This window comes from Bufo bufo, chromosome 2 (assembly GCF_905171765.1).
Source record: "Bufo bufo chromosome 2, aBufBuf1.1, whole genome shotgun sequence".
NCBI classification, from domain to species: Eukaryota; Metazoa; Chordata; class Amphibia; order Anura; family Bufonidae; genus Bufo; species Bufo bufo.
The window spans coordinates 348,169,866-348,194,702 of NC_053390.1; the positions used below are offsets into that span (position 1 = coordinate 348,169,866).

The window sequence follows — 24,837 nt, forward strand, 5'->3', positions numbered from 1 at the left end:
CCCAAGTATCCCTCTTCAAGTGTTAATTAAAGCAGAAACAAAACAGCCATAACATTTAGGCTATGTTCCCAGTAACGTTATAAAATCTTGCAGGCTGTAATAGCAGAAGAACACCCTATCCAGCATAGCTAGATAATGTTGGATCCCCACTGACTACTATGGGATCCCATGGATACGGTCACAAATACTGCTGCATGCAGTCCGACCAACAGCCAGGATTTATGCCAGAACAGGCCGGCAGATTTCATAACGCTACTGTGAACAACCAATGTGGGTTGGCCAGCATGTCAGCCGCGTGTGGCAGCAGTGGCGTTTTAAACACAGCCTAAGGGCTGATGCAAATTTGCGTTTCGCAACACATAGGCATTGACTGTAGGGCCGCCGTATGCTGAAGCAGGACCCATCCACTTGAATGGGGTCTGCGATCTGCACTACTTTTTTGCGGTGCAGTGGCAGGGACAGAAAACCACAGAAGCACTCCGTAGTGCTTCCATGCCTCTGTTCCGCACCACACCTTCCGAATTGAGGACCCATACAAATGAACGGGTCCGCATCTGTGAGGTGCTGCACAAAACGGCCGGTGTCCATATCAGTTACTAAATCCTCATCCTGAAAAAGGCAGGTGTCAAGTTTTATTTTGTGGAAATCACAAAGAAACACATACAGCAAAACATTGTAGCTTTAAATGCAACTTTGTCATGGATAATGAGCTGGCCGGAACCCAATCTTAGACTTCACTAGCGCTGTGCGCTCCATTATACTCGCAGGTAACATCTATTCGCACTGTGTGGTCTCAGCCTTATTAGACGATTGCCTGCAGTAATAAATTGTTCGGTGTAATCTTGTGAACTTCACATCTTGGGATTAAATGATTTCAAGGCGTCAAATAATTTACTCAGGATGATCACTGCATACTAATTTTTTGCAGGTACAGGAACATATATTACTGGTACTACAGTGACGGTAGTAAATCAAATTGTAAAGGAATTCTCTAAAATATATGAATTGAGTTATTACAGGAAGAAGAATTATAAGCCCCACAGCCTATAGGACATAGAGTTTTCTCTCCTACATTCCACGTGGGCTGTAATGTTAGGAGTCTGAATTGGTAAAGGCCCCTCTCCTGCTGGCATAGAAGATACATGGTTCATTCATTAGAAGGATTTTCTGTAATGTTAGCTGCCGGTCACTGCAGTGTTTTTACACTGTGTCCTGCCCTCAGTAAGTTCACCATCATCACTATCATCTTCTCCAGACTCTAAATCTATACGGAATTCGTCTTCTGCATCACAGGCGCCATCATGATTTTCATTAGGTGCAGATGTGTCCGTCTGTTGGTCCTTTGCTGCTCTAGAATGGAAATAAAAAAAATACTTCAGTCAGTACATTGCATTGGAAAATTGTTATATTCAATAAACCTTAACTGCCATATAGTATGCTTTTACAACAGCTGTTTAGGGGAATTAATGGGAGACCAATCAAGTTGGTCTTTAATAGTGTTGGGCAAGCATGCTCGTCTGAACACCTTTTTCACTCTAGCATCGAGATGCTCGGCACATTGCGGTGTTCAGCCGCACACCGCGTGTGCTCGAGCGCAATGCTAGAGTCTCCTCCTCGCACGTTTGTTGGCTGCTACGCAGCCAATAAACGTGCGGGGCAGTAGTGCCACTCACTGTAATACCGTAGCCATGTTTGGCTGGCCGGAACGTGTCATCAGGTGCTATATAGACTTAGTCAGGGCGAGCTGCAGCAGAAGGGACAGATGTTTTATCTGGCTGCAAAATATATTAGAGCAAAGTGCACTAAATTGCATTCAATTATTTGGCTGCTGGTGACAGCAGCGCCATTACCTGCGCTACATGTCCTGTACAACATTTGCGCATCATAAATATCAGTAACATTCAGTTTAATTTATTTGCGCATACACTTACAAAATCTGCACTACTGTACCTATGACATACTTGCAATCATATATACCATTTAATATGCTCAAGGCGAGCAGAAAGGGCTGGGGAAGTGGCCGTGCTGCTGATGGTGCACGCAGAGGCTGTGCGCGGTGAAACTGTGCCTGCTGCCAGAGCACAAGAAACACACTCATCCACGATACCTAGCTTCATGTCCCAGTTTGCAGGGCGGCGCAGGACACCACTCTCGAAGTCACACCAGTGCGACCAGGTGGTCGGTTGGATTGCAGCAGATAATGCTTCTAGTCGGTTAAGCACCACCCTGTCTTCCACAAAGTCCAGTCTCAGTAGCCAAGAGTCTGCTCAACACAATCCTCACCCTGATCCTCCTTCCTCCCACCATGGAGAGTCTTGGCAAACAAGTGATCCCACACTCGGATATTCCGAGGAGCTCTTTTCATTGCCATTCCTTGATTTGGCCCTCTAACATCCTTAGTCGATTCGCATAAAACTTTGTTCCCTATTGTGACCTCCCCCGCTCACCATGTCTGCGATGCTGCATGCCCTAACCCTGCTGTTCTGTTGAGACTCCACCTGAAGCCTGGCAGGTAACAGCCATATTTTAATGGACCTCTCCTGCACACCAGCTGTACTGTGCATACCAAAAAAATGGACTAAGTGCAAAAAAAAAAAAAAAAAAAGGGGAGGGGTGTAAAGTGGTTGTCCCAAATGGCCATTTATTACATAACCACAGGTTAGATAAGCCTGGGGCTACATGGGGACTTTCGCCCCTTGCAGACGAGCGTTACTCCCGCAGCGAGTCTGCAATACAGCACCCGGCCTGACCTCCCAGCACTGACGGGAATCACATTGAATTCCATTGATTTATGATGCTATGTAACCAGTGGTGTATCTTGGTTTTGTGCTGCCCTAGGAGAGACTAAACTCGGGCACCCCCTAATATAAATTTGACCCACCCCTTCCTGTCACGGCCAAACCGCTTCCTCTGTAAACCCCACCCCTTCCTCTTTTGCATAACGATATTAAGAAATTTATCGCGATAACGATATACAGTACAGACCAAAAGTTTGGACACACCTTCTCATTCAAAGAGTTTTCTTTATTTTCATGACTATGAAAATTGTAGATTCAAACTGAAGGCATCAAAACTATGAATTAACACATGTAGAGTTATATACATAACAAACAAGTGTGAAACAACTGAAAATATGTCATATTCTAGGTTCTTCAAAGTAGCCACCTTTTGCTTTGATTACTGCTTTGCACACTCTTGGCATTCTCTTGATGAGCTTCAAGAGGTAGTCCCCTGAAATGTTTTTCACTTCACAGGTGTGCCCTATCAGGTTTAATAAGTGGGATTTCTTGCCTTATAAATGGGGTTGGGACCATAAGTTGCGTTGAGGAGAAGTCAGGTGGATACACAGCTGATAGTCCTACTGAATAGACTGTTAGAATTTGTATTATGGCAAGAAAAAAGCAGCTAAGTAAAGAAAAACGAGTGGCCATCATTACTTTAAGAAATGAAGGTCAGTCAGTCAGCCGAAAAATTGGGAAAACTTTGAAAGTAAGGGCTATTTGACCATGAAGGAGAGTGATGGGGTGCTGCGCCAGATGACCTGGCCTCCACAGTCACCGGACCTGAACCCAATCGAGATGGTTTGGGGTGAGCTGGACCACAGAGTGAAGGCAAAAGGGCCAACAAGTGCTAAGCATCTCTGGGAACTCCTTCAAGACTGTTGGAAGACCATTTCAGGGGACTACCTCTTGAAGCTCATCAAGAGAATGCCAAGAGTGTGCAAAGCAGTAATCAAAGCAAAAGGTGGCTACTTTGAAGAACCTAGAATATGACATTTTTTTACACTTGTTTGTTATGTATATAATTCCACATGTGTTAATTCATAGTTTTGATGCCTTCATAGTCATGAAAATAAAGAAAACTCTTTGAATGAGAAGGTGTGTCCAAACTTTTGGTCTGTACTGTATATCGCGATAAATACCCGTTAAGAAAAAAAACACAAGGAGACGTTATACTGTATGGGGCAGCCTCAAGGAGACGTTATACTGTATGGGGGCAGCCTCAACGAGACGATATACTGTATGGGGGCGGGGGCAGCCACAAGCAGACATTATACATACTGTATGGGGGCAGACATAAGGAGACGTTATACTGTATGGGGGGCGGGGGCCGCCACAAGGAGACACTAAACTGTATGGGGGCTGCCACAAGCAAATAGTGCACTCTGCACTGTGTCATAAATAAAAGGTGGTATGTGTGTCTGTATGGGGCAGCCTCAAGGAGAGGCCAGGGCCACCATAGACAGTCTGACATACCACCTTTATTTATGAGTCTCACTCTCACAGTGCACTATTTGCTTTTTAACTCTCGTCTCACTCACTACTGTTCCTCTGCCTGGACTGGACCTGGACATTCCTAGCAGGGCAGGCCAGGAGTCAGGCGAAGTGGCCAACTCTGTTCTGTGACTGTGTGAGGAGGGAGGTCTGTAGAGACTTTTCCCGTGGCTGCCGCTTGTGTTGTGAATATTCCGGCCCACTGCGCATGCGCGAAAAAATATGGCTCGGCAGAGGCGCAGTAGGAGCCAAAGGTAGCAGAAAATTCCGGCTTCGTGCATGCGCAGTGGGCCAAAATATTCTTCTACCTTCGGCGCGTTTACGCTACGGGGGAATCCTCTGCGCCTGCGCCGACAAACCCCCGGCAGAGCCAATCAGGAGCCGAGGTGAGAGACACACCTCCCACATCACTACCGGAAGTGACGTGGGTAGCAAAAAATTCCTGGTTGGTGAAAATTCCGGAACACCTGAGGTCGGGAGGAAGTCAGGAGGACTCGGGAGGAAGGTCACTCCTTCACTATGCGGCGCCGGCGATGCCGCTCGCATAGTGAAGGATCGGATTCGGATCGGCAAGCATCGGACAAAGGGGAAAAAAAGTTTGGCACATTTTACCATCACTAGGCAAACAAGGCATTTTGACGCCCCATTGGCAAGTGCCGCCCTAGGCAAATGCCTTGTGTGCCTCGTGATAGAAACGCCTCTGTATGTAACCATTACAGTTCTGGAATGTATTCGATAACACGGATAGCATTATGTCAGTGTTATCCAATACATTCCAGAACTGTAAGGGTTACATAGCATCATAAATCAATATAATGCTATGTGACCCCCGGCAGCGCTGTGGGTCAGGCCGAGAGCTGCGTTGCAGACTCGCTACGTGAGGAACGCTAGTCTGCAAGGGGCCTTTGGCTGTGACAAACATCACATGGCCAGAGATCACAGTGTAGCAATGCAGCATTGCCACTAGTGAGAGGGGTCATTTTGGGACCTGCACATTGTCATGACAGCCCTAATAATTCTCACAACTGTAGGGTTGCAATGCGACCCCAGTCACTGTCACGATTTGAAACCCTGCACTACATTACGATGATTGGTCGTGCTGGCAACAGTGAATTCCTTTCTTATTATTTAGCACACAAAGTGCACCTGTGACAGAATTGCGTAAAACCAGCTATGGAATCAGTTTCATCTGCTAGTGTAAGGAGACATAAAGCCCAGGGTTACTCGGCATTCTGTGTGTGGCTGAGCGCACTGCAGCTGTCCACCATTATTGCCCTCTCTTCTCCACCACTTACCCCTTACATAGGGGGGGGGGGGGGCACAGGGCACCCTCAGCACATGGCGCAGTGTACGCAGAAGAACGCTCACCTCCGTGCGCCGCATGACTAAAAAACTCGTTTACTTTAGCTGCCCCTTGTCTATGGAGCAGTCGGCAGTGAGCGCACTCCCCGTTTTCATAACTGAAAAGCAAGCCGCTGTGTTCAGAGCGGGAGAAGGGTGGTGTGAGAGGAGCAGCCAATGGTACGGCAGCACGCTGATACTGACAAATCAGCAGCCTCCTCACTAATAACAGAGCTCTGTACTGTACGCAGCTCTGTATCTGCTGGATGCAAGACCTTTCTTCCTAATGTTTTAGAGCAGTGGTGCCCAACCATTTTTCGTCTGAGGGCCGCACTAGACTTGGTATAAATTTCGCGGGCCGGAACCAGGTATCTTTGCCAGAAAGAAATGCAAACGCTATGAGGGGGCACATGTGAGCATTACTACTATGAGGAGGGCACATATCAGGGCATAACTACTGTGAGGAGGGCACATATCAGGGCATAACTACTGTGAGGAGGGCACAACTACTGTGAGGAGGGCACATATCAGGGCATAACTACTGTGAGGAGGGCACATATCAGGGCATAACTACTGTGAGGAGGGCACATATCAGGGCATAACTACTGTGAGGAGGGCACATATCAGGGCATAACTACTGTGAGGAGGGCACATATCAGGGCATAACTACTGTGAGGAGGGCACATATCAGGGCATAACTACTGTGAGGAGGGCACATAGCAGGGCATAACTACTGTGAGGAGGGCACATAGCAGGGCATAACTACTGTGAGGAGGGCACATATCAGGGCATAACTACTGTGAGGAGGGCACATATCAGGGCATAACTACTGTGAGGGGGCATGTGTGAGCATTACATCTGTGAAGAGGGCACATATCTTGGCATTATTAGTGTGAGGGGGCACATATCTGGGCATAACTACTGTGAGGTGGCATGTGTGAGCATTAAGTCTGTGAAGAGGGCACATATCTTGGCATTATTAGTGTGAGGGGGCACATATCTGGGCATAACTACTGTGAGGTGGCATGTGTGAGCATTAAGTCTGTGAAGAGGGCACATATCTTGGCATTATTACTGTCATGGGGCATGTATACATGTGTGTAATGTATCTAGTGCAGTATGTGATTATCACACACTGCACTACATACATTACACACATGTATACATCACATACTGCACTGTCACCTTCTTCTGCAGGTCTACCTTGATGTCTGGTCTTTAGGCTTCAGTCAGATCCTCCACCGCCATGCTTGCGCCGTGTGCCCGACACCACCAGGAGCTGGCCCTTCCTCCTTTCATCTCCCGCCGGCTTCTCCTAAAGCAGGGCGCTCTATCGCTTCAGTGCTCGCCCAATCTTAACAATCAGGGGGGTAGCTAGAAATGACTGGGCCCCATAGCAAAAAATAATTCTCCCACCCCTTCCAGAGCTCCCACCCAAACACCCCTCCAGGACCTCCCACCCGTCCCCCTAAGTGTCATCCACAGATCCCCTCCCTTCAGTGTCCTCCACAGATCCCCCCCCCCTTCAGTGTCCTCCACAGATCCCCCCCCCCCTTCAGTGTCCTCCACAGATCCCCCCCCCCCTTCAGTGTCTTCCACAGATCCCCCCCCCTCCCTTCAGTGTCCTCCACAGATCCCCCCCCTCCCTTCAGTGTCCTCCACAGATCCCCCCCCTTCAGTGTCCTCCACAGATCCCCCCCCCTTCAGTGTCCTCCACAGATCCCCCCCCCCCCCCGTGTCCTCCACAGATCCCCCCCCCCTTCAGTGTTCTCCACAGATATCCCCCCCCCCCCCACCCAGAGCCGCTTCCTAGCTAAATTTATTCACTGCACTTGCCTCTGTGAAATTGAAGAGAAGCGCCGTAATCTCGCACAGGCAGAGGCCAGAAAGACTGTGCATGCGCACTTCGATGCCTCTGCCAGTGCGCCACGGCGCTTCTCTTCAATTTCACAGAGGCAAGTGCAGTGAATAAATTAGCTAGGAGGCGGCGCTGGGCGGGGAGGTTGCAGGCACAGGCAGCATCGCTTTGCTGCCTGTGCCGTTCGCAGCGCGCCCTGCGCTGATAAAGTCCGGTCACTGCGCGGGCCGCATGACACGGCTTCGCGGGCCGCATTTGGCCCACGGGCCGTAGGTTGGGCATCACTGTTTTAGAGGGTCACTAGCAAGCCCTCGCCCCTAATGTTTTAGAGGGTCACTAGCAAGCCCTCGCCCCTAATGTTTTAGAGGGTCAGCTCAGCAGCAGACCCTAACCCCTAATGTTTTAGATGGTCAGCTCAGCAGAAGACCCTCACCCCTATTTTTTTTATATGGTTAGATCAGCAGCAGGCCCTTGCCCCTAATGTTTTAAATGGTCAGCTGAGCAGCAGGCCCTCACCCCTAATGTTTTAGAAGGTTAGATCAGCAGCAGACCCTCAGCCCTAATTTTTTTAGATGGTCAGATCAGCAGCAGACCCTCACCCCTATTTTTTTAGATGGTCAGATCAGCAGCAGGCCCTCACCCCCAATGTTTTAGAGGGTCACCAGCAGGCCCTTGCTCCTAATGTTTTTGAGGGTCACCAGCAGGTCATCAATCATAATTTTTCAAGGGTGTGTATGATGCCCTCCTTTATGTGTAATAAAGGGTGTATTGGAGTGCCGGTTCCTTGTAATTGTTGGCAGACCATTCACTTAGTGCATAGGCTTTATGAGTGTAGGAGTCCCACTACATGAACAATTGTACCACAATGTGAATGAGTTCCTTCTTTATGTTATATACAGGTTGTATCGGAGTGCCTCTACCTTGTAATATTTGGCAGCACTTGCTCTTTATATACAAGTAAATATACAGGAAAGAATGTTTCCTAACAATTTTTCCTATAAAATCGATTTAATCTTCGGTTTGGTGCGTATTATTGTCAGTCTGTAAAAGTGGCGTACTACTCGGACAACATAGTTCCCAGCAGCGACCTGGAAGTACAAGATGCCTCCAGACATCCTCCCCATGCTGTTCCCGAACCATTTCAGGGGTGTTTCCATCAATTTCTGACCTTTTCCTGTGAACCAGACACCCTCCCCTCTTCAGAGCAGGGGGTGCCTGGTTTAATGGTGGGGTTCTCCCATTGACTTCCATGGTGCTCAGTAGAGCATCCGAGCATCCCAAAGTTTTCTAAGCGGGCACCCAAGCACTTTGGTGCTCGATCAACACTAGTCTTCAATTAAGTTAACTCCTTAGATGCTGTAGTCAATAGCGACCAGGGCATTTAAGGTGTTTGCAGAGGAAGCGCAACTTGATCATGTGAGACTGATACTGGTTGCCCAGATTTAATAACCTGTCTGCGCTTAAAATCTGTCTAAAAAGTAGTACAAATTGGTGCAACTAGGGTTTCTACAATTGTTTAGCGACTTGTTTGAAAGGGGAATAGCTTATCAGGAAGAGTTTCACAAGAAAGATGGAGGAGCATAAGGTGCACTAGTTTGCGTCAAAATTTAATAAAGTTTCAGAGTAAAAAACTCTTAGCAATGTGCCATCACTTTATAAGATCAGAATACACCTTTAAGTGAATTTCTCTAAAACCAGCCGCTGCGTGTTTGAGCTAGGGAACATGGGCCCCAATTTGTGTAGCGCAATGTGCAAAAGAAAATTAGATGGGGGGGGGGGGGGGGGAGCAGAGCCTGATAGTGCTAGATGGCAGAGGTGTGAGAGCCAAGCTCTCTGTGCTGGACACGAGGAAAAAAAAAAGCTTTCTAATAGCTCTATTGCAAAATGGTCAAGACAAACTACAAAGAGGACAAGAGAACCTGCAGCTACCCCTAAAACTGGGTGCACACAAATCTCTCACCAAGATGGTGGCCAGGCAGGAAGATGCCCAGTCGGGTGATTTTGGAGATTAGTGCACATCCGACTGCATCTGTAACACCGACTCACTTGCCATTGCTAGGGGCTTCTTGAAAAAAAAAGCCCTGATGCCAACTGTCATGGAACTGAAGGAGATCAATCTTCCCATTGGAGACTTGGCTTAAGGTCCCTAAGCCGAAATCTCCAAAGATAAAGAAGGCATTTGCCAGGTCCTCTCACACCTAACCAGTTAAATTGGTATTTCTACGTTTCTATTTCAATACTCTGAACTCCGTTAACATTTGAAATTTGACAACATTCAGTGAAAATCACTTGTAAATGTTGCCCAAAAAATGCAGTCCCTCTACAATGTGGACTTGTCTGCTATTATTATGGAGGCTTTAGAGGTCAAACTGTTCACATGCTTGCTATTATATTTGAGTAAGGCCACGTTCACGTTACCGTTTACATTTCTGATCCATCAGAAGAAGAGGGGGGGGGGGGAAACAAAAAAAAAAAAACAGACCCTTAATTTTGAGCATCCGTTGTGCTCATTTTGCATCTGTTTTTGACAGTTCCGTCACAGATCCGTTATTTTAGACGGGAGAAAAAGTCTCGGATGCTTGCAATATTATACCTGGTGGTCCTTCCTGATCAGGACACACATTGCTACCCTTCCTCTCTCCTCCTCTAGAGGTTTTTATTTAATTTTTTTTTATTATTTATCAGTTACAAAAAAAATTAAAAAAAAATAAAAAAAAAGCATTGATGAACTAAATTATGGTTTAATACCCATTTACCATATTTTCCGCTCCATAAGATACCCTTTTTTTCACCCAAATGGCAGTGCATTTCCAGAGTGAATAAAAATTAGCGCTTTTATTACGGAAGCGCTCATTAGTATCCAAGAGGAGTGGTGATCGTAGGACTGATAGCGCTGACTTGTACTCAACATTCCCTGGTCTTCTTCCGGGCGCCGTGCATGACCTGTCTATACACAGTATCAGGACGTGGTGCACATAGGAGCACACTTTGAATTGATGCTGCATGACGTCAGGTCACGTGCAGCACGAGTCAGAAGAAGACCGGCTAATGTTGAGTACAAGAGAGACCACCATATCTGCAGAGTGTCAGATCCATCCAGGGAAGGAAAGGAAAGTTAATTTCTTGTTTTAGGTCTGATCTGAGATCTGATGAAACTTTGAGTCCGAAGGATCTTGGCGGTCCGATCTGAGGTCATATTTTCCTGCTCTAAATCCTAGGTGCATCATATGGTCAGATGCATCTTATGGAGCAAAAAACAGCACACCACACCACACACACACACACACATTTGCCTTGGGTGGTAAGGAATAAAAAATAAATAAAAAAATACATAAATGAATAAAAAAATAAAAAAAACACAGGGAAAAAGACTACTAACTTACTTAGTTCACTTAATTTATACCATTACACTTACTTTAACAGCTATGGGGACGAACCTCCCTATCATCGCGGGTGATGCTAGGAAGGCTCCCCCCATCGCTTCCAGCTATTGGCTGCTCCCTCCCATCTGCGGATGTTTTGATCCGCGCAGCGGGGAGATGCAGCGGCAGCCTTGCAGAGATCAGGAGTGACGCAGGTGCCGGGGAGCTGGGTAAGTATAACCTATATGAGGGGCCTGGCCATCAGGGGGGTCATTATAGGGGTTGGAAATTTAGCATTAAAGTGAATTGCCATTCATGTAATGCATTTATGGTCTGGGTGCAATAAAGTGCAAGCCAATCTTACAGAGTAGCTCTAGTCAACAGCTGCACCATGCACTAAATAGCAAATAAAATATAATTAATAAAACAGGCAGGGAGCTAAGGTCCACATTGAATGAAGATTTAGAAGCAGCAGCATCGCCCTTCCATTAGGGGGCGCTATTGAGAATTCCAAAGTATTAAGTGGGGGTCCTTATTCCAAAGACAGAGCCGGAACAAACCAGGAGGAGACTTTGTTCTTGGTTCAATAATGGAATAAAACACTTGAACAAAAAAAAAAGTTTCATTTCAGTCTGCCATTGTCCTCTTCACTGTAATGTTTGCACAATCCTATATGCGTGACTGCCAGAGAAATCACATTGTGCCGTACAGCCATGGATACAGGAGACGGGCCAAGTAAAGTCTTACAACACTGCACACAATGCTGGAAAGGTTTTACTTACATGTGAGAGCAAAGCTGTCCTGAACAAATGGAAATGATGCAATCTGAGTTGAATCTGACTTTGTTTCGCTTTTCTATGGATGTGTGGTTATGCTTTAACATGTACAGTCTTATTTTTGTGTGCATGATTGTTACTTTTAGCGCCTCACTGGACAAGAGGTGTGGCTTAAAATGCGACAATGTGAGCCAAAATTTGGGTGCTAAGTAAACTAACCAATAGGTGGTGTAAAGTTAAAGGGGTTCTGCACTTTGTTTTAACTGATGATCTATCAAGTGAACAGAGCTTAGCCCCGCCCACGCTAGTTGATACTAATCGTGACGTCACTGGGCCAGCGGTAAACAGTGAGAAGGCTGCAGCGCTACTGGAGCGCAGCTGCCTTCTCAAACAGCTGATCGGCGGGGGTCCCGGGTGTCGTACCCCCGCCGATCAGAAGCAGAGGATAGATCATCAGTTAAAACAAAGTGCAGAACCCCTTTAATGTAAGGTGTGTAACTTCTAGCACTAAATTTATCAGATGGTGTGAGCCACTGTAATAATTTTCACACAATTTCCAATCACCTTGGGCAAAAAATACCCAACTCCCTAAAACCTAAACCAACAATATTTCATCTATAGTTCTTTCATAAAATAACCGAGTGCCCTTTTATAAATGGACAATTATCAACTATAAATGCTCATATGAATGTTCATTCCCAATCACTGCCCTCCTGTTAGCAGCATTAGCATGCAGGAATGATTGGAGATGTATGGAGGTCTTTTTAGTATCAGTTGATCACTCACACATTTACATGGGCCAATTATCAGGAACGAGAGTTCGTTCATGATAACTGACCCATGTGAAAGGGCTTTAATCCAAAATCAACTAATACGCCAACTAATAAAATAAAAGCAGAGGTAAAATTAAAAGGTACAGACACAGGGGTGGATTTTGCCACACCTTTTACCCTATGTATTGCAAAGGAGGAAATCTGCAGCATGAATCGACATGCTGCAGATTGTTAAGGGCACGCGTACTGACAATGGTTGTGGAACCCAACTGTGTCAAGTGAACGGTTTGACGTTGGGCCAAACCCTAAGGCTGGGTTCACACAAGCGTGTCCGGATTAGTTCCGGATGCGTCCCGGTGTGTTGCGGCAAACCCGCGCGAGTAGGAATGCAATTGCAGTCAGTTTTGACTGCGATTGCGTTCCGATGTTCAGTTTTTATCGCGCGGGTGCAATGTGTTTTGCACGCGCGTGATAAAAAACCGACTGTGGTACCCAGACCCGAACTTCTTCACAGAAGTTCAGGTTTGGGATCGGTGTTCTGTAGATGTTATTATTTTCCCTTATAACATGGTTATAAAAGGGAAAATAATAGCATTCTGAAAACAGAATGCATAGTAAGTGATCAGTTGAGGGTTAAAAAAAATAAAAAAAATTAACTCACCTTCTCCGTTTGTTCGCGTAAGTCCCGGTCTCTTCTTTACTTCTCAAAAGATGAACTATGGGCTAAAGGACCTTTGGTGACGTCAGATCACATGCTCCAATCACATGGTCCATCACCGCGGTGATGGACCCTGTGATTGGAGCATGTGATCTGACGTCACCAAAGGTCCTTTAGCCCATAGTTCATCTTTTTAAAGAACTAAAGACCGGGAGAACTACGCGAACAAGAGGACAAGGTGAGTTAATTTTTTTTATTTTTTAACCCTCAATTGATCACCTACTAAGCATTCTGTATTCAGAATGCTATTATTTTCCCTTATAACCATGTTATAAGGGAAAATAATACAGTGTATAGACAGTCACCTAGCAACCGTGGGTGAAAATCGCACCGCATCCGCACTTGCTTGCGGATGCATGCGATTTTCACGCAACCCCATTCACTTCTATGGGGCCTGCGTTGCGTGAAAAACGCAGAATATAGAGCATGCTGCGATTTTCACGCAACGCATAAGTGATGCGTGAAAATCATCGCTCATCTGAACAGCCCCATTGAAATGAATGGGTCCAGATTCAGTGCGGGTGCAATGCGTTCACCTACCGCATTGCACCCGCGCGGAAATCTCGCCCGTGTGAACGCAGCCTAAGGGTGTTATTCTGGCATCTGCCTAATATTCACTCTTAAACCTTTGTATAGGGATGTGGACTTTGCTGCTGGTTAGCGACCAGACCACTACCTCCTGGGATGGTCTTTGAGAACACACTGGTGAAAACACTAAAAACACAGACATGGCACAAAACACTGAGCACTGGCAGAAGTACAGATCAGGAACCCATGCAGACAGACACAGGAACCCGGTCACACTCAGTAGGTGATGCAGGAACCCGGTCACACTCAGTAAGAGCAGCATACTAGCTAGCAGACAAAGAACGCACAAGAGTCAGACAGAGACTAACGCCTCTTTCACACGGGTGTCCCGGATTTGCTCCGGATGCGTTGTGTATGCATTGCGGGGAAAACCACGAGAGTAGGCACGCAATTGCCATCAGTTTTGACTGCGATTGCGTTCCGATGTTCATTTTTTTCCGTGCGGGTGCAATGCGTTTTGCACGTGCATGAAAAAAATAACTGAATGTGGTACCCAGACCCGAACCCGGACTTCTTCACTGCACCCGTGCGGAAAACTAGCCCGTGTGAAAGAGGCCTAAGGAAAATTTGGACACACACACACACACACACACACACACACACACACTACAGGAACAGACTTACCTAGCAGATACTGGACAACAGTGGTCAAGACATCTTGGCAGAAGGAAGAAGCTCACACTGACGCTACAGGACACAGTACAGACACAGCAGTAGGGGAATATGGACTGAGGCTGGCGCAAACAGACAGCAAGATAAGCCCCATACTGACTGTAGCAGAGCACATACAATCCATGACAAGGTCAAGCAAAGAGAGTACATAGAAAGAAAGACATGACTGCACAACTAGGGCAGGTCATAGCACCCAAGAGACATTCCCCAACTGACACACAACTCAGGACTATATTGCAGACTAAAAGATTAGTGAAACAGATACACACACAGCATGGGAATGATTAACCCTTGCAGTAGAAGACTGAGAAGGAGTACAAGTACATTCAAATTACAACAGGACCAGGAAACATGGAGCAGAGGCAAAATAAACCGCCATTGAACACAGCAGCACAAATTCAAGCACACGACTCTTGCACGGACAGTAAAATGGTCTGAAAATCCATTATAACAGTGTGACATAATAGTGTGACAAAACAGTGCAGATGGTCTGCACACAAAGCTGCAACATTCACACCACATGTAAACGCACCCTAACGCTCCATTCAGACGTCCGCACTTTGGGTCCGGATTCGTTCTGCAATTATGCGAAATGGGTGCAGACCCATTCATTTTCAATGGGGACAGAAAAAATGCGGCCAGCACACAGTGTGCTGTCCGCATCTGCATTTCAGGTCTGCGGCTCAGCAAAAAAATAGAATATGTCCTATTCTTGTCCGCATCTGCATTTCAGGTCTGCGGCTCCGCAAAAAAAATAGAATATGTCCTATTCTTGTCCGCAGCTGCGGACAGCACACAGTGTGCTGTCCGCATCTGCATTTCCGGTCCACGGCTCAGCAAAAAAAAAAAAAATAGAACATGTCCTATTCTTGTCCGCATCTGCATTTCAGGTCTGCGGCTCCGCAAAAAAATAGAATATGTCCTATTCTTGTCCGCATCTGCATTTCAGGTCTGCGGCTCCGCAAAAAAATAGAATATGTCCTATTCTTGTCCGCAGCTGCATTTCAGGTCTGCGGCTCCGCAAAAAAATAGAATATGTCCTATTCTTGTCCGCAGCTGCATTTCAGGTCTGCGGCTCCGCAAAAAAATAGAATATGTCCTATTCTTGTCCGCAGCTGCATTTCAGGTCTGCGGCTCCGCAAAAAAATAGAATATGTCCTATTCTTGTCCGCATCTGCATTTCAGGTCTGCGGCTCCGCAAAAAAATAGAATATGTCCTATTCTTGTCCGCAGCTGCATTTCAGGTCTGCGGCTCCGCAAAAAAATAGAATATGTCCTATTCTTGTCCGCAGCTGCGGACAGCACACAGTGTGCTGTCCGCATCTGCATTTCCGGTCCACGGCTCAGCAAAAAAAAAATAGAACATGTCCCGCAGCTGTGGACAAGAATAGGCATTTCTGTTGGGGTGCCGGCCCGGTGTCTTGCGGATCCGCAAAACACTGCGGACGTGTGAATGGACCCCTAGTGTTAAAATTGCAAACACACTCACATCCCCTATAGGTCATCAAGGTAATAAATTACTGCATCTTTGGACTGTTGTAGGTTTATGCTGTCTAAATAATAAACAGGTTTAGTGCATGTGCACCAATGTGTTAAAGAGCCTCACTCAGGATTAATGACCTTTAACCAGGTCCCGCTCTGTGATGTACTATTATGTCACACAGTGCTGGTTCTCAATAGTACATCAGGAGCTGTACCCATGCCATGGTTTGCGGGTGCTGGCTGTATTATACACCAGGCACCTGGCTCTCAATACTGGAATCAGAGATAACTGATCTTAGCAGTTTAAAACCCTCAAGTCAATACCAACCGCTGCATCTGCAAGAGGGAGCACTTGGCATGACAAGTTCTCTAGTTCTTTCTCCATAAATAAAGTATCAGACAGGAGGGCTAGTTATGTGAGGCCATATTCAGACAGAAGAACACCATGTGCACCAATAATTTCAATTACTTTCTATCCACTACTTACGGAGAGACAAGGTCTTGTTTTTGTCCACACTTGGGGCAAAGTTCGAGCTGTAGGGCACACGGCTTGCATATGATATGGTAAGCATCCTTCACCGTCTTCTGCAGGCACTTCACACTGAACAAACAAAAAACAGTGACTTAGTAATATATAACTCATTATCTCCTTCCCACCTTGTCCCATACTATTACATCGCTGAAAGCCGTCGGTTAAAGATGTTGTCCCATCTCATTCTTTTTTTTCCATGGCGGAGATGGGAATTACCTACAATAAGCTCCAACCCAGGGAGGATGAACTTATGGAAACATCTAAGTGTAGTACAACATAGCTTGCTGGGTTACATTGATTGCGTAGCTCCCATTCATTGCAATGGGAGTTATGGCACCCAAATGATCAGATGTTTCCGTAAGTACGATCACCCCTGGCCACCACTTACTGCGGGTATTCCCATCTAGGCCAAGATAGGTCACCCCCTTTAATGATACGACTAGGGCTGCAACGAGTACTGCAAAATGATACGAATAGGGCTGCAAATGCAAACATTTTTTGCATCGAGGATTTGTTTGGGACACGTGACCACAGAGCGGGAGTGAAGAGCTTGCTATTACTCTCGCTTCGTGGTCACCCGCTGGCCCGCTATACTCACCTTTCCAGCAGGGGGCCTCCGGACACTTCACAGCACATCCATGGTCCCGCGCTGCACTGACCTCCCAACGCGCTGTGTGATGTCAGGCCCAGAGCAGCTCAGAACGATGGAGTGTTGGTGGTGCCGCTGCTGGAAAGGTAAGTTGGTGACAGCGGGGGTGTGGGGGCGCGACAAAGGCCGGGCTCCTGGAGTGCACCGCTTCATAGCAACCAATGACGCTGTGCACTCCGGGTGTCAGGAGGGCAGGCTGCATGGACAGGCACAGCTCTGGGTGCTGGGACAGAAGCTCTGTGGTAGCTGCAGCTCCAGCTTGCAGGTGGCGTGTCCTCGAGATCCCAGGATAATACAAGAAAGGAAGTAAAGGTGCCCATAAATAGTGCCAGCCAGGGTGCTCACAATAAATAAATAAATAAATAAAATAAACTGATGCACTTGGGCTGATCGCACAGGGGGGAACGAAGGGTGTTGGGGACTGATGGCAAGGGGTCTTATGAGTTTTTATAAAAGGAAAACAGTATTAATTTTTTCTTATTAGAGTACTCGATTAATCGTAAAAAAAACAAAAAAAAACAAAACGATAGAATACTCAATTTCTAAAATAATCGTTTACTGCAGCCCTAGATACGACGCTGTTATGGTGCGCGCTGAGGAGCTGTGCCCATGCCATCACTTGCAGGTACCAGCTGGCTTCTAGCTCTCACTGCACTGGGGTTAGAGATAATCCAATGTTGGCAGTTTAACCCCTTAGGTGCCACAGTCTGGCAGGATGAACTCATCTTCTGAAAAATCCTACTTGGCAGACTGCAACTTCCCTTCCTCTTCCAAACCAGACATAACTGCCACCAGAAAAGGACACTTGATGATGTCGCTGTTAATGTACCTGAACACTTTTTAAATAGGTCGCTAATAGATTTGTTAACCTCCATCCTGACCAACTCTTTAACGTTACTTATAAGAGCCTCATCCTCCACCAATTTATCAATACAAGTCTGACAAGTGGTTTACTACATGAAGACGACAATTTCCTCTTGAAAACAGCACAGCATCTCTCTTTAGCTCAAGAGGACCTTTTAGACAATTCTTTAGAAACCTAGAAAAATCATAAGGCTCCATTAATAAGCACAAAGCACTGGAGTAAAAATCCCTCTTATCCCACCCAGGTACCGAAGTCTCAGCGGTGGCTTCAGTGGTCTCGGTATGTTGAACAGGCTTCAATATAGAAGCGGAAAAACGCAGGAGCAGCAGAGGTAGCTGGCTTCCTGGACCTCTGTGTCATCAGGCTACCTTAACACTCAGTTCACACCTGAGCGTTTTACAGCGCGTTCCTACTCCCACTTCTGGCCTACAGCAATGATAGCTTCTAGACTTACTGCCCTGAAACAAAGAGCGAACCGAACACAGAACTCATACACGCGGTCCACCAGGTATGACCTGCAGCGGCCTACAGGCGCCCTGTGACCAGCAGGACAAGTGAATATCCCACCACATGCCAGACCATAGAGGAGGTCTGAAGAAACAGGAAGAGGGAAAGCAAGCACCAGACTCTGGCAATGGCTTCTAAAGGAGACTTAAAGGCCAACACCTTTGGGGTCATTTTTTTATTATTGTATTGAACTAGTTTTGAGCTAAAATATTTTTTATTTTTTAGTTTGTGTTTATTAAAAACATTTTCAGACCCTTTTTCTGTACAGGTTTGAGGGTCTCCATTAGCAGGCTCTTTGTTTAATCTGTCCCGTCACGGAGCTCAGCTCAAAGCTCATGGGGAACTTATCTCTGATCTCCTGAGAGTTCATAAACACTCATTTAAGACACATTCTTATCAGTAAGATGAGAATTGAGCTATAATAAATGTTCATGAGCTACTATTATACTATAATACTGTACTATGAACAGTAAAAAGGTCCTTTATACGGGTCGAGAATCCAGCAGATAAATCGCTATTGAGTGTTCATAAAAACGCCCATTAGCGATTATCGAGAAGGGTACTTTCACACTCGTGTTTGGTGGGGATCTGTCATGGATCTTCAAAAATGCATCCGTTCAGATAATACAACTGCATGCATCCGTTCATATTATCTTTAACATAGCCAAGACGGATCAGTCTTGAACACCACTGAAAGTCAATAGGGGACGGATCAATTTTCTATTGTGCCAGATTGTGTCAGTGAAAACAGATCCGTCCCCATTGACTTACAATGTGTGTCAGGACGGATCTGTTTGGCTAAGTTTTGTCAAATGGACACCAAAACGCTGCAAGCAGCGTTTTGGTGTCCGCCTCCAAAGCAGAATGGAGCCAAACTGATGCATTCTGAGCGGATCCTTATCCATTCAGAATGCATTAAGGGCAAAACTGATCTGCTTTGGACCGCTTGTGAGATCCCTAAACGGATCTCACAAATGGAAACCAAAACGCCAGTGTGAAAGTAGCCTTAACTGATGAATGAGCGAAACACTATTTCAATGGGTAATAAATATATCATTTGTGCAGTCACAAAATGATAATTTGCCGACAGAAGATCGCGCTAAGTAAACAGCATCTGCTCCCAGCAAACAACTAGTCAGTATGTGAAGCGATGGCATTAGCGATTGTTCCTCCCCATACTGTGGAGGAGATCGCTGTATGTAAATGCAATGGTCTCCACCACCAGCGAGCAGGCTGTATCATCCCGTGTAAAGGGATCTTTAATAATCTGGAGATAAGAGTTATCAGATGATGGCCTGAAGTAAAAGTGAAATGCTCACAGCTAGGCTAAAACGTAAACCTTTAAGACAATAAACTGCTAATTTTTAATAAAGACCAATTGAAAAAATGATTTTTAGCCCAAAATCTGTAAAATTAAATCTTAAAAAATGCCCCCCAAAAAGGTGTTCATAGCCATTAAAGGGGATGTCCCACGAAAAAAAAAAAGTACAGTTTTCAAACCAGCTCCTGGATGTGAATACTTTTGTAATTGCATGTATAAAAAAATTTGTATCGGTACTGAGTTATTCAATAAAATGTATCTGTATAGTGCCACTTAATTTCCTATTTCTTTGACCGGCTCATTAATAAGGCCGCACATGCTCAGTTTCATCTTTCAACTGCCTCCTGAGCTGTGATAGGGAGAGCATGGACACGCCCCCTTACCTTCAGCAGAAAAGACACTCCCCTTGAGCTGTCAGCTTGACATAAATCTAGCAGAATAATGAATAGGGAGAGCTTTGGATCCATGTGAGGTACAGGGCTGGTTCTAGCTTTGTTAGAAAGGTATTGTCATGGGCTATATTATCTCTGATTTTAATTGTTTCTATTATTCATGGGATATCCCCTTTAAGCCACCTTAGGGTAACCCTTGAATTTCCTTGTTCCATATGGGCCCCGTTCCATTGATTCTAGTACTCTCCTGTCCTCCTAGGACAGGAAACTGAAATTTAAGAAATATATTGTGAAATATTATATCGTAGTGAAGTGTACTGTAAAGTCGTGGAAGGGGTGTATGTCCCACCCAGGTTCCTCAACTGGGTGAGGTAAGTAAAATCCAGAAAGATGGCGCTGGATTCAGCAAATGTAGTTGCTAGAGCTATTTTTCTTAAAGTTCAAGGGTTGGATTTTATTTGGACTGGGAAGGTAGGTTTGGTAGTAGGACCTCCCAGTCCACCCCCTTCCAGGGCACTCTTTCCTCTAGCCTGAGGGATCCCCAGTTGTAGTCCAGGTGGTATTGTTAGTGGGAAATAAAGCCCATCCCAGGCTGTCAGTCTGAGAGAAGCTATGCCTAGAGAAGCTAACCTGCAAAGTTGGAGCCTGGGTAATAACAGACGATGAGGCCGTGTGAAGTCAGATCTCTCTCCTATTGTGCACTGTAAAGGCGAGCTAGAAACGCTGTGCATTAGCCAGTGCCTAGACTGACAGGTATTTTTTTTGGTCGTTTTGTTATGCTGGTGCTGGAGTCTCGCCTTCCCCATTGACGATATAACTGGGGAAGGTTCACCTGTATATGCTGAAAAACCCTGTCATAAAGCAGTCTTTGGACTTTAACAGAAACTCACTGTGGTCTGTCATCACCGCCCTGCCTGAAAGTGATCCCTTACAAGATAAATATAACCAAGGACAACATCTGCATGGAGTTTGTATGTCCTCCCCGTGTTTGCGCGGGTAGGCTGTCTTCCTCCCACACTCCAAAGACATACAGACAAGGAACTTAGATTGCGAATGTCTGTAAAGCGCTGCGGAATATAGTAGCGCTATATAAGTAAGTGAGTATAATAAATAAATAAATAAATAAATAAAATGTATTCCACTGTTCTGTCTGGTCCTCAGGCAGGCCAGGTTTGCTGTCCTATGAAGGATATAAGGAGACATTATACTGTATGGGGGCTACAACTTGTAGCCCCCATACAGTATAATCTCTCCTTATAGCCTCCTAGCACAGTGCACACAGGGTGCAGGGTCAATGTATACAGGTATATGGGGTACAGCACAGTGTATACATGTATATCGGGTATAGCCTGTACTCCATATACCTGCATACACTGTGCTGTACGACATATACTTATATACACTGACTTGAACATGCAATTGTTGGATTAAATTTTACTATACACGGCAATACTTTAATATTGAGACATCTTCCTATTACGCCCTCTCCCTTTGACTGACCGCGGAGCAGAGCAGTAGTAATATTGTCCATGGCATCTGAGTGGGATATCTCTGATCACGGACCCTGCCAGCAAGTGTTAGCTGGGCAACACTGCAGTCACCCTATGGCTACGACACAGGCTCACCTCTGAAGCTGGCACCATATTTAACCTCCTGACATCCGCCATACATGTACGGCAGGCATTGCTAAGGGGTTAAACTCTATATTGACGAGACATGGGGGAGAGTCACCAAAAGAAAAGAGAAATAGTTGCAGAGTGCAATCAGGTTGCTGATACAAGTTGTGCTGGCCTCCTATAAGATCCCATAGAGATGACCTGAGAGAAGAAGTGCTACCAGCTGTATCTGTACCTAGCTCAGCCATCTTCAATTACATAGCTGCATCCCAATAAGCTTATTAAAGCGTATTCACATAGCGCCATTATAATAAGCATGAGCCACAGCTGGTAACAGCCATATCAGGCTTAGGAGATGAATTATAGGAAGAATCGTCATTGTCCCCCACTGGTAAATCTGTGTAAGATAGGGCTAAAGTAAAAATAGGAGATTCAGAAATAATTGCTCAGTATTAATCTTTAGAGGGCAATACTTTGATTCATAATCTCACAGTGCCAGATGACGGTCTAATTACAGAACACTGGCAAAAGTCAACATGAACATGACCATTGAAAATTAGAGATGGCACTAAAGCTCTAAACAGCATAAAAAAGAAGATATATACTTTTTTTTTTTTTTTTCTAAAAATGGGTTATCAGATTTATTTCTTTTTATTTTTTATTTCATGTCTCCCCCCTCTGGATTAGAGTAAACATTTTTTCATTGGTACTTGCTAAAAGTTGCTTACCAGGCCAGTGATGCACTCAGGATCCAACTATATGCTCCTGGCACTTTTGGGATCACAGGTCGTATGTTGTGAACGTGATCGTAGCCTGGTTACAACCCACAGTGCATGTGTGAAAAGGAATCTCTCAACACAGTGCTAGCGAGAGATTCATTATCACGCATGAGCAATGGGTTGTAAAAACTTTTTAAGACATCTCTGGGTGGTTACAGATGGTGAGTGCCTGTCGTTCCAATAGATTTCTTTATTTTTACTCAACTTTTTGACTGGGTGAGTCAAATACGACAAGAGCACCGTTTCTCTACCTATAGACAGGTGAGCCTCTATTATCACCATTTTAGTCATGTACAAAAGAGTTTACAGATGTAGAGAAAGGTAACCTAGAGAACATGGAATGTATGTCCAACTCAACAGTTTCTAAACCAAAAGATAAAGGTTAGAAAAATATTAACTTTCCTTACTGAACGTGTATGCTGTGTTAGGCTTACTCACCTGAAGTGGTATGAAGACATTAGACCCTGTCAGCACCATGACTCACGGTGACATCACAAACATACCTGTACGGAGACAACGCCCATGAGACGTACAGTCTACTTACACTTTACAGATTCTCTAGATACCGCACCAGCAGAAGCCTCCTCGCCTTCAGGGATATTGTTTTTATAAGGTGTGACTTTTACATTGTTGTGCGTTTCCAGCACTGCTGCTTTTACCACAAAGCAAATAATTGCTCGACATTGACATTGTCAACCTTAGAACAAGTTATCCATCCAGCACATGACCTTAAATAGGCAGCAAGGCCTCCTCTAAAGGCTGGAACAGACACATACCCAAGAAAAGAGCTCGCGTTTTGGCTTTCCGTTTGGGAGATCCGTTCAGGGCTCTCAGAAGCGGTCCAAAATGGATCAGTTTTGCCCTAATGCATTCTGAATGGAGAAGGATCCGCTCAGAATGCATCAGTTTGCCTCCGTTCCATTTTGGAGACGGACACCAAAACGATGCTTGTCCGTCTGATGAAACTGAGCCAAACGGATCCATCCTGGCACATCCCCATTGTAAGTCAATGGGGACGGATCCGTTTTCACCGACTCAATCTGGCAATATGACTTTCAATGGTGTTCAAGACGAATCCGTCCTGGTTATGTTAAAGATAATACAAACTGATCCGTTCTGAACGGATGCAGACTGTTGTATTATCTGAACGGATCCTTCCATGAATGACCCGCACAAAACGCGAGTATGAAAGTAGCCTTAAAAGGGTTTTTCAAGATTTTATAACTGATGACCTATCCTCTGGATAGGTCATCAGTATCTGGTCGGTAGGGTCCAACACCCAAGACCCCCGCTGATCAGCTGTTTGAGAAAAGGCACTGGCGCTATCGTGAGTGCTTCCGCCTTCTTGCAGCTTACCAAGCAGAGCGATGTACATTGTATAACGGCTGTACTTGGTATCAAGCTCAGCCCTATTGACTTAAATGCGATTGTGCTGCTCCTAGGCCACGTGACTGATGAATGTGTCGTCACTGGCCTAGGACAAGCTAAGTGAAGGCCTTAGCGCTACTGTGAATGCCTCGACCTTCTCTAACAGCTGATCGGCGGAGGTCCCAGGTGCCGAACCCCCACCAATCAGATACTGATGGCCTATTCTGAGGATAGTTCAGTTAGAAAGTCTCGGAAAGCCCCTTTAAGTATTGGACAGAGCTGATGGCACATGGACAGTGCATAGTATGTCAGATCAGTTAAGTTTACAATACATATTAGAAATAGAAAAGCATCACAAAAACATGAATTAACCTCCCACTGATCTATTCCATTTCCAACTGGTGCCCCGCTCTGGGGCAGGGTTTATTATTTTGTTCTGCTGCACAAAGGGCAGAGGCTGGCGCCCCAGCCAGAAACAGAACAGTGAAGAGAAGGGTGCATGGTTGAGTTCATGGGACACTGGGACAAGATTTCTTTATATATTTCTCAGTCGTAATTGTAAGAGGAGACAAAAGAAGCAAATGGAAAGAGGAAGTGCTGGCATATTGTTTGTGCATTTATTTACTGTGTTCCTTTAAACAGAAGTCAATCACATTTTTTCCATATGGAATATATGCTCACCCTACCATTTCACATATAGATGTAATCTATCTTGTACCGTATGGAGTTTCAGCATGTTTTACAATTCACAGCTGCATTCATAATTCTGCTGTCTTCAGAGCTGATATCACCCAGCATTCCTTGTTGACTTCTTCTGGTTATGTGCATCACCCAAGGAGTAGTTCAGAAAATAACAAGTAGAAATGTGGACTTATCTCTGGACTATAATACAGGCCGTAACCGCAGACCAATACTGATTAAGTAATGAATGCAATGTATTTACATAGTTAATAAAACATTGATA

General features: G+C 45.4%; 1 protein-coding gene across 1 annotated transcript in view; it reads right to left on the minus strand.

The window, feature by feature from the left end:
- Positions 1 to 612: 612 nt before the first annotated feature.
- The window catches only part of C2H9orf85 (chromosome 2 C9orf85 homolog), a 53,571-nt gene continuing 29,346 nt past the window's right edge, over positions 613 to 24,837 (minus strand). The window contains exons 3-4 of the mRNA XM_040417081.1: positions 16,332 to 16,445; positions 613 to 1,350 (exon numbers count right to left, since the gene is read on the minus strand). Of these exons, the coding sequence (XP_040273015.1) occupies positions 1,176 to 1,350; positions 16,332 to 16,445 (289 nt within the window). The 3' untranslated portion in view covers positions 613 to 1,175. The remainder of the gene's footprint in view (positions 1,351 to 16,331; positions 16,446 to 24,837) is intronic.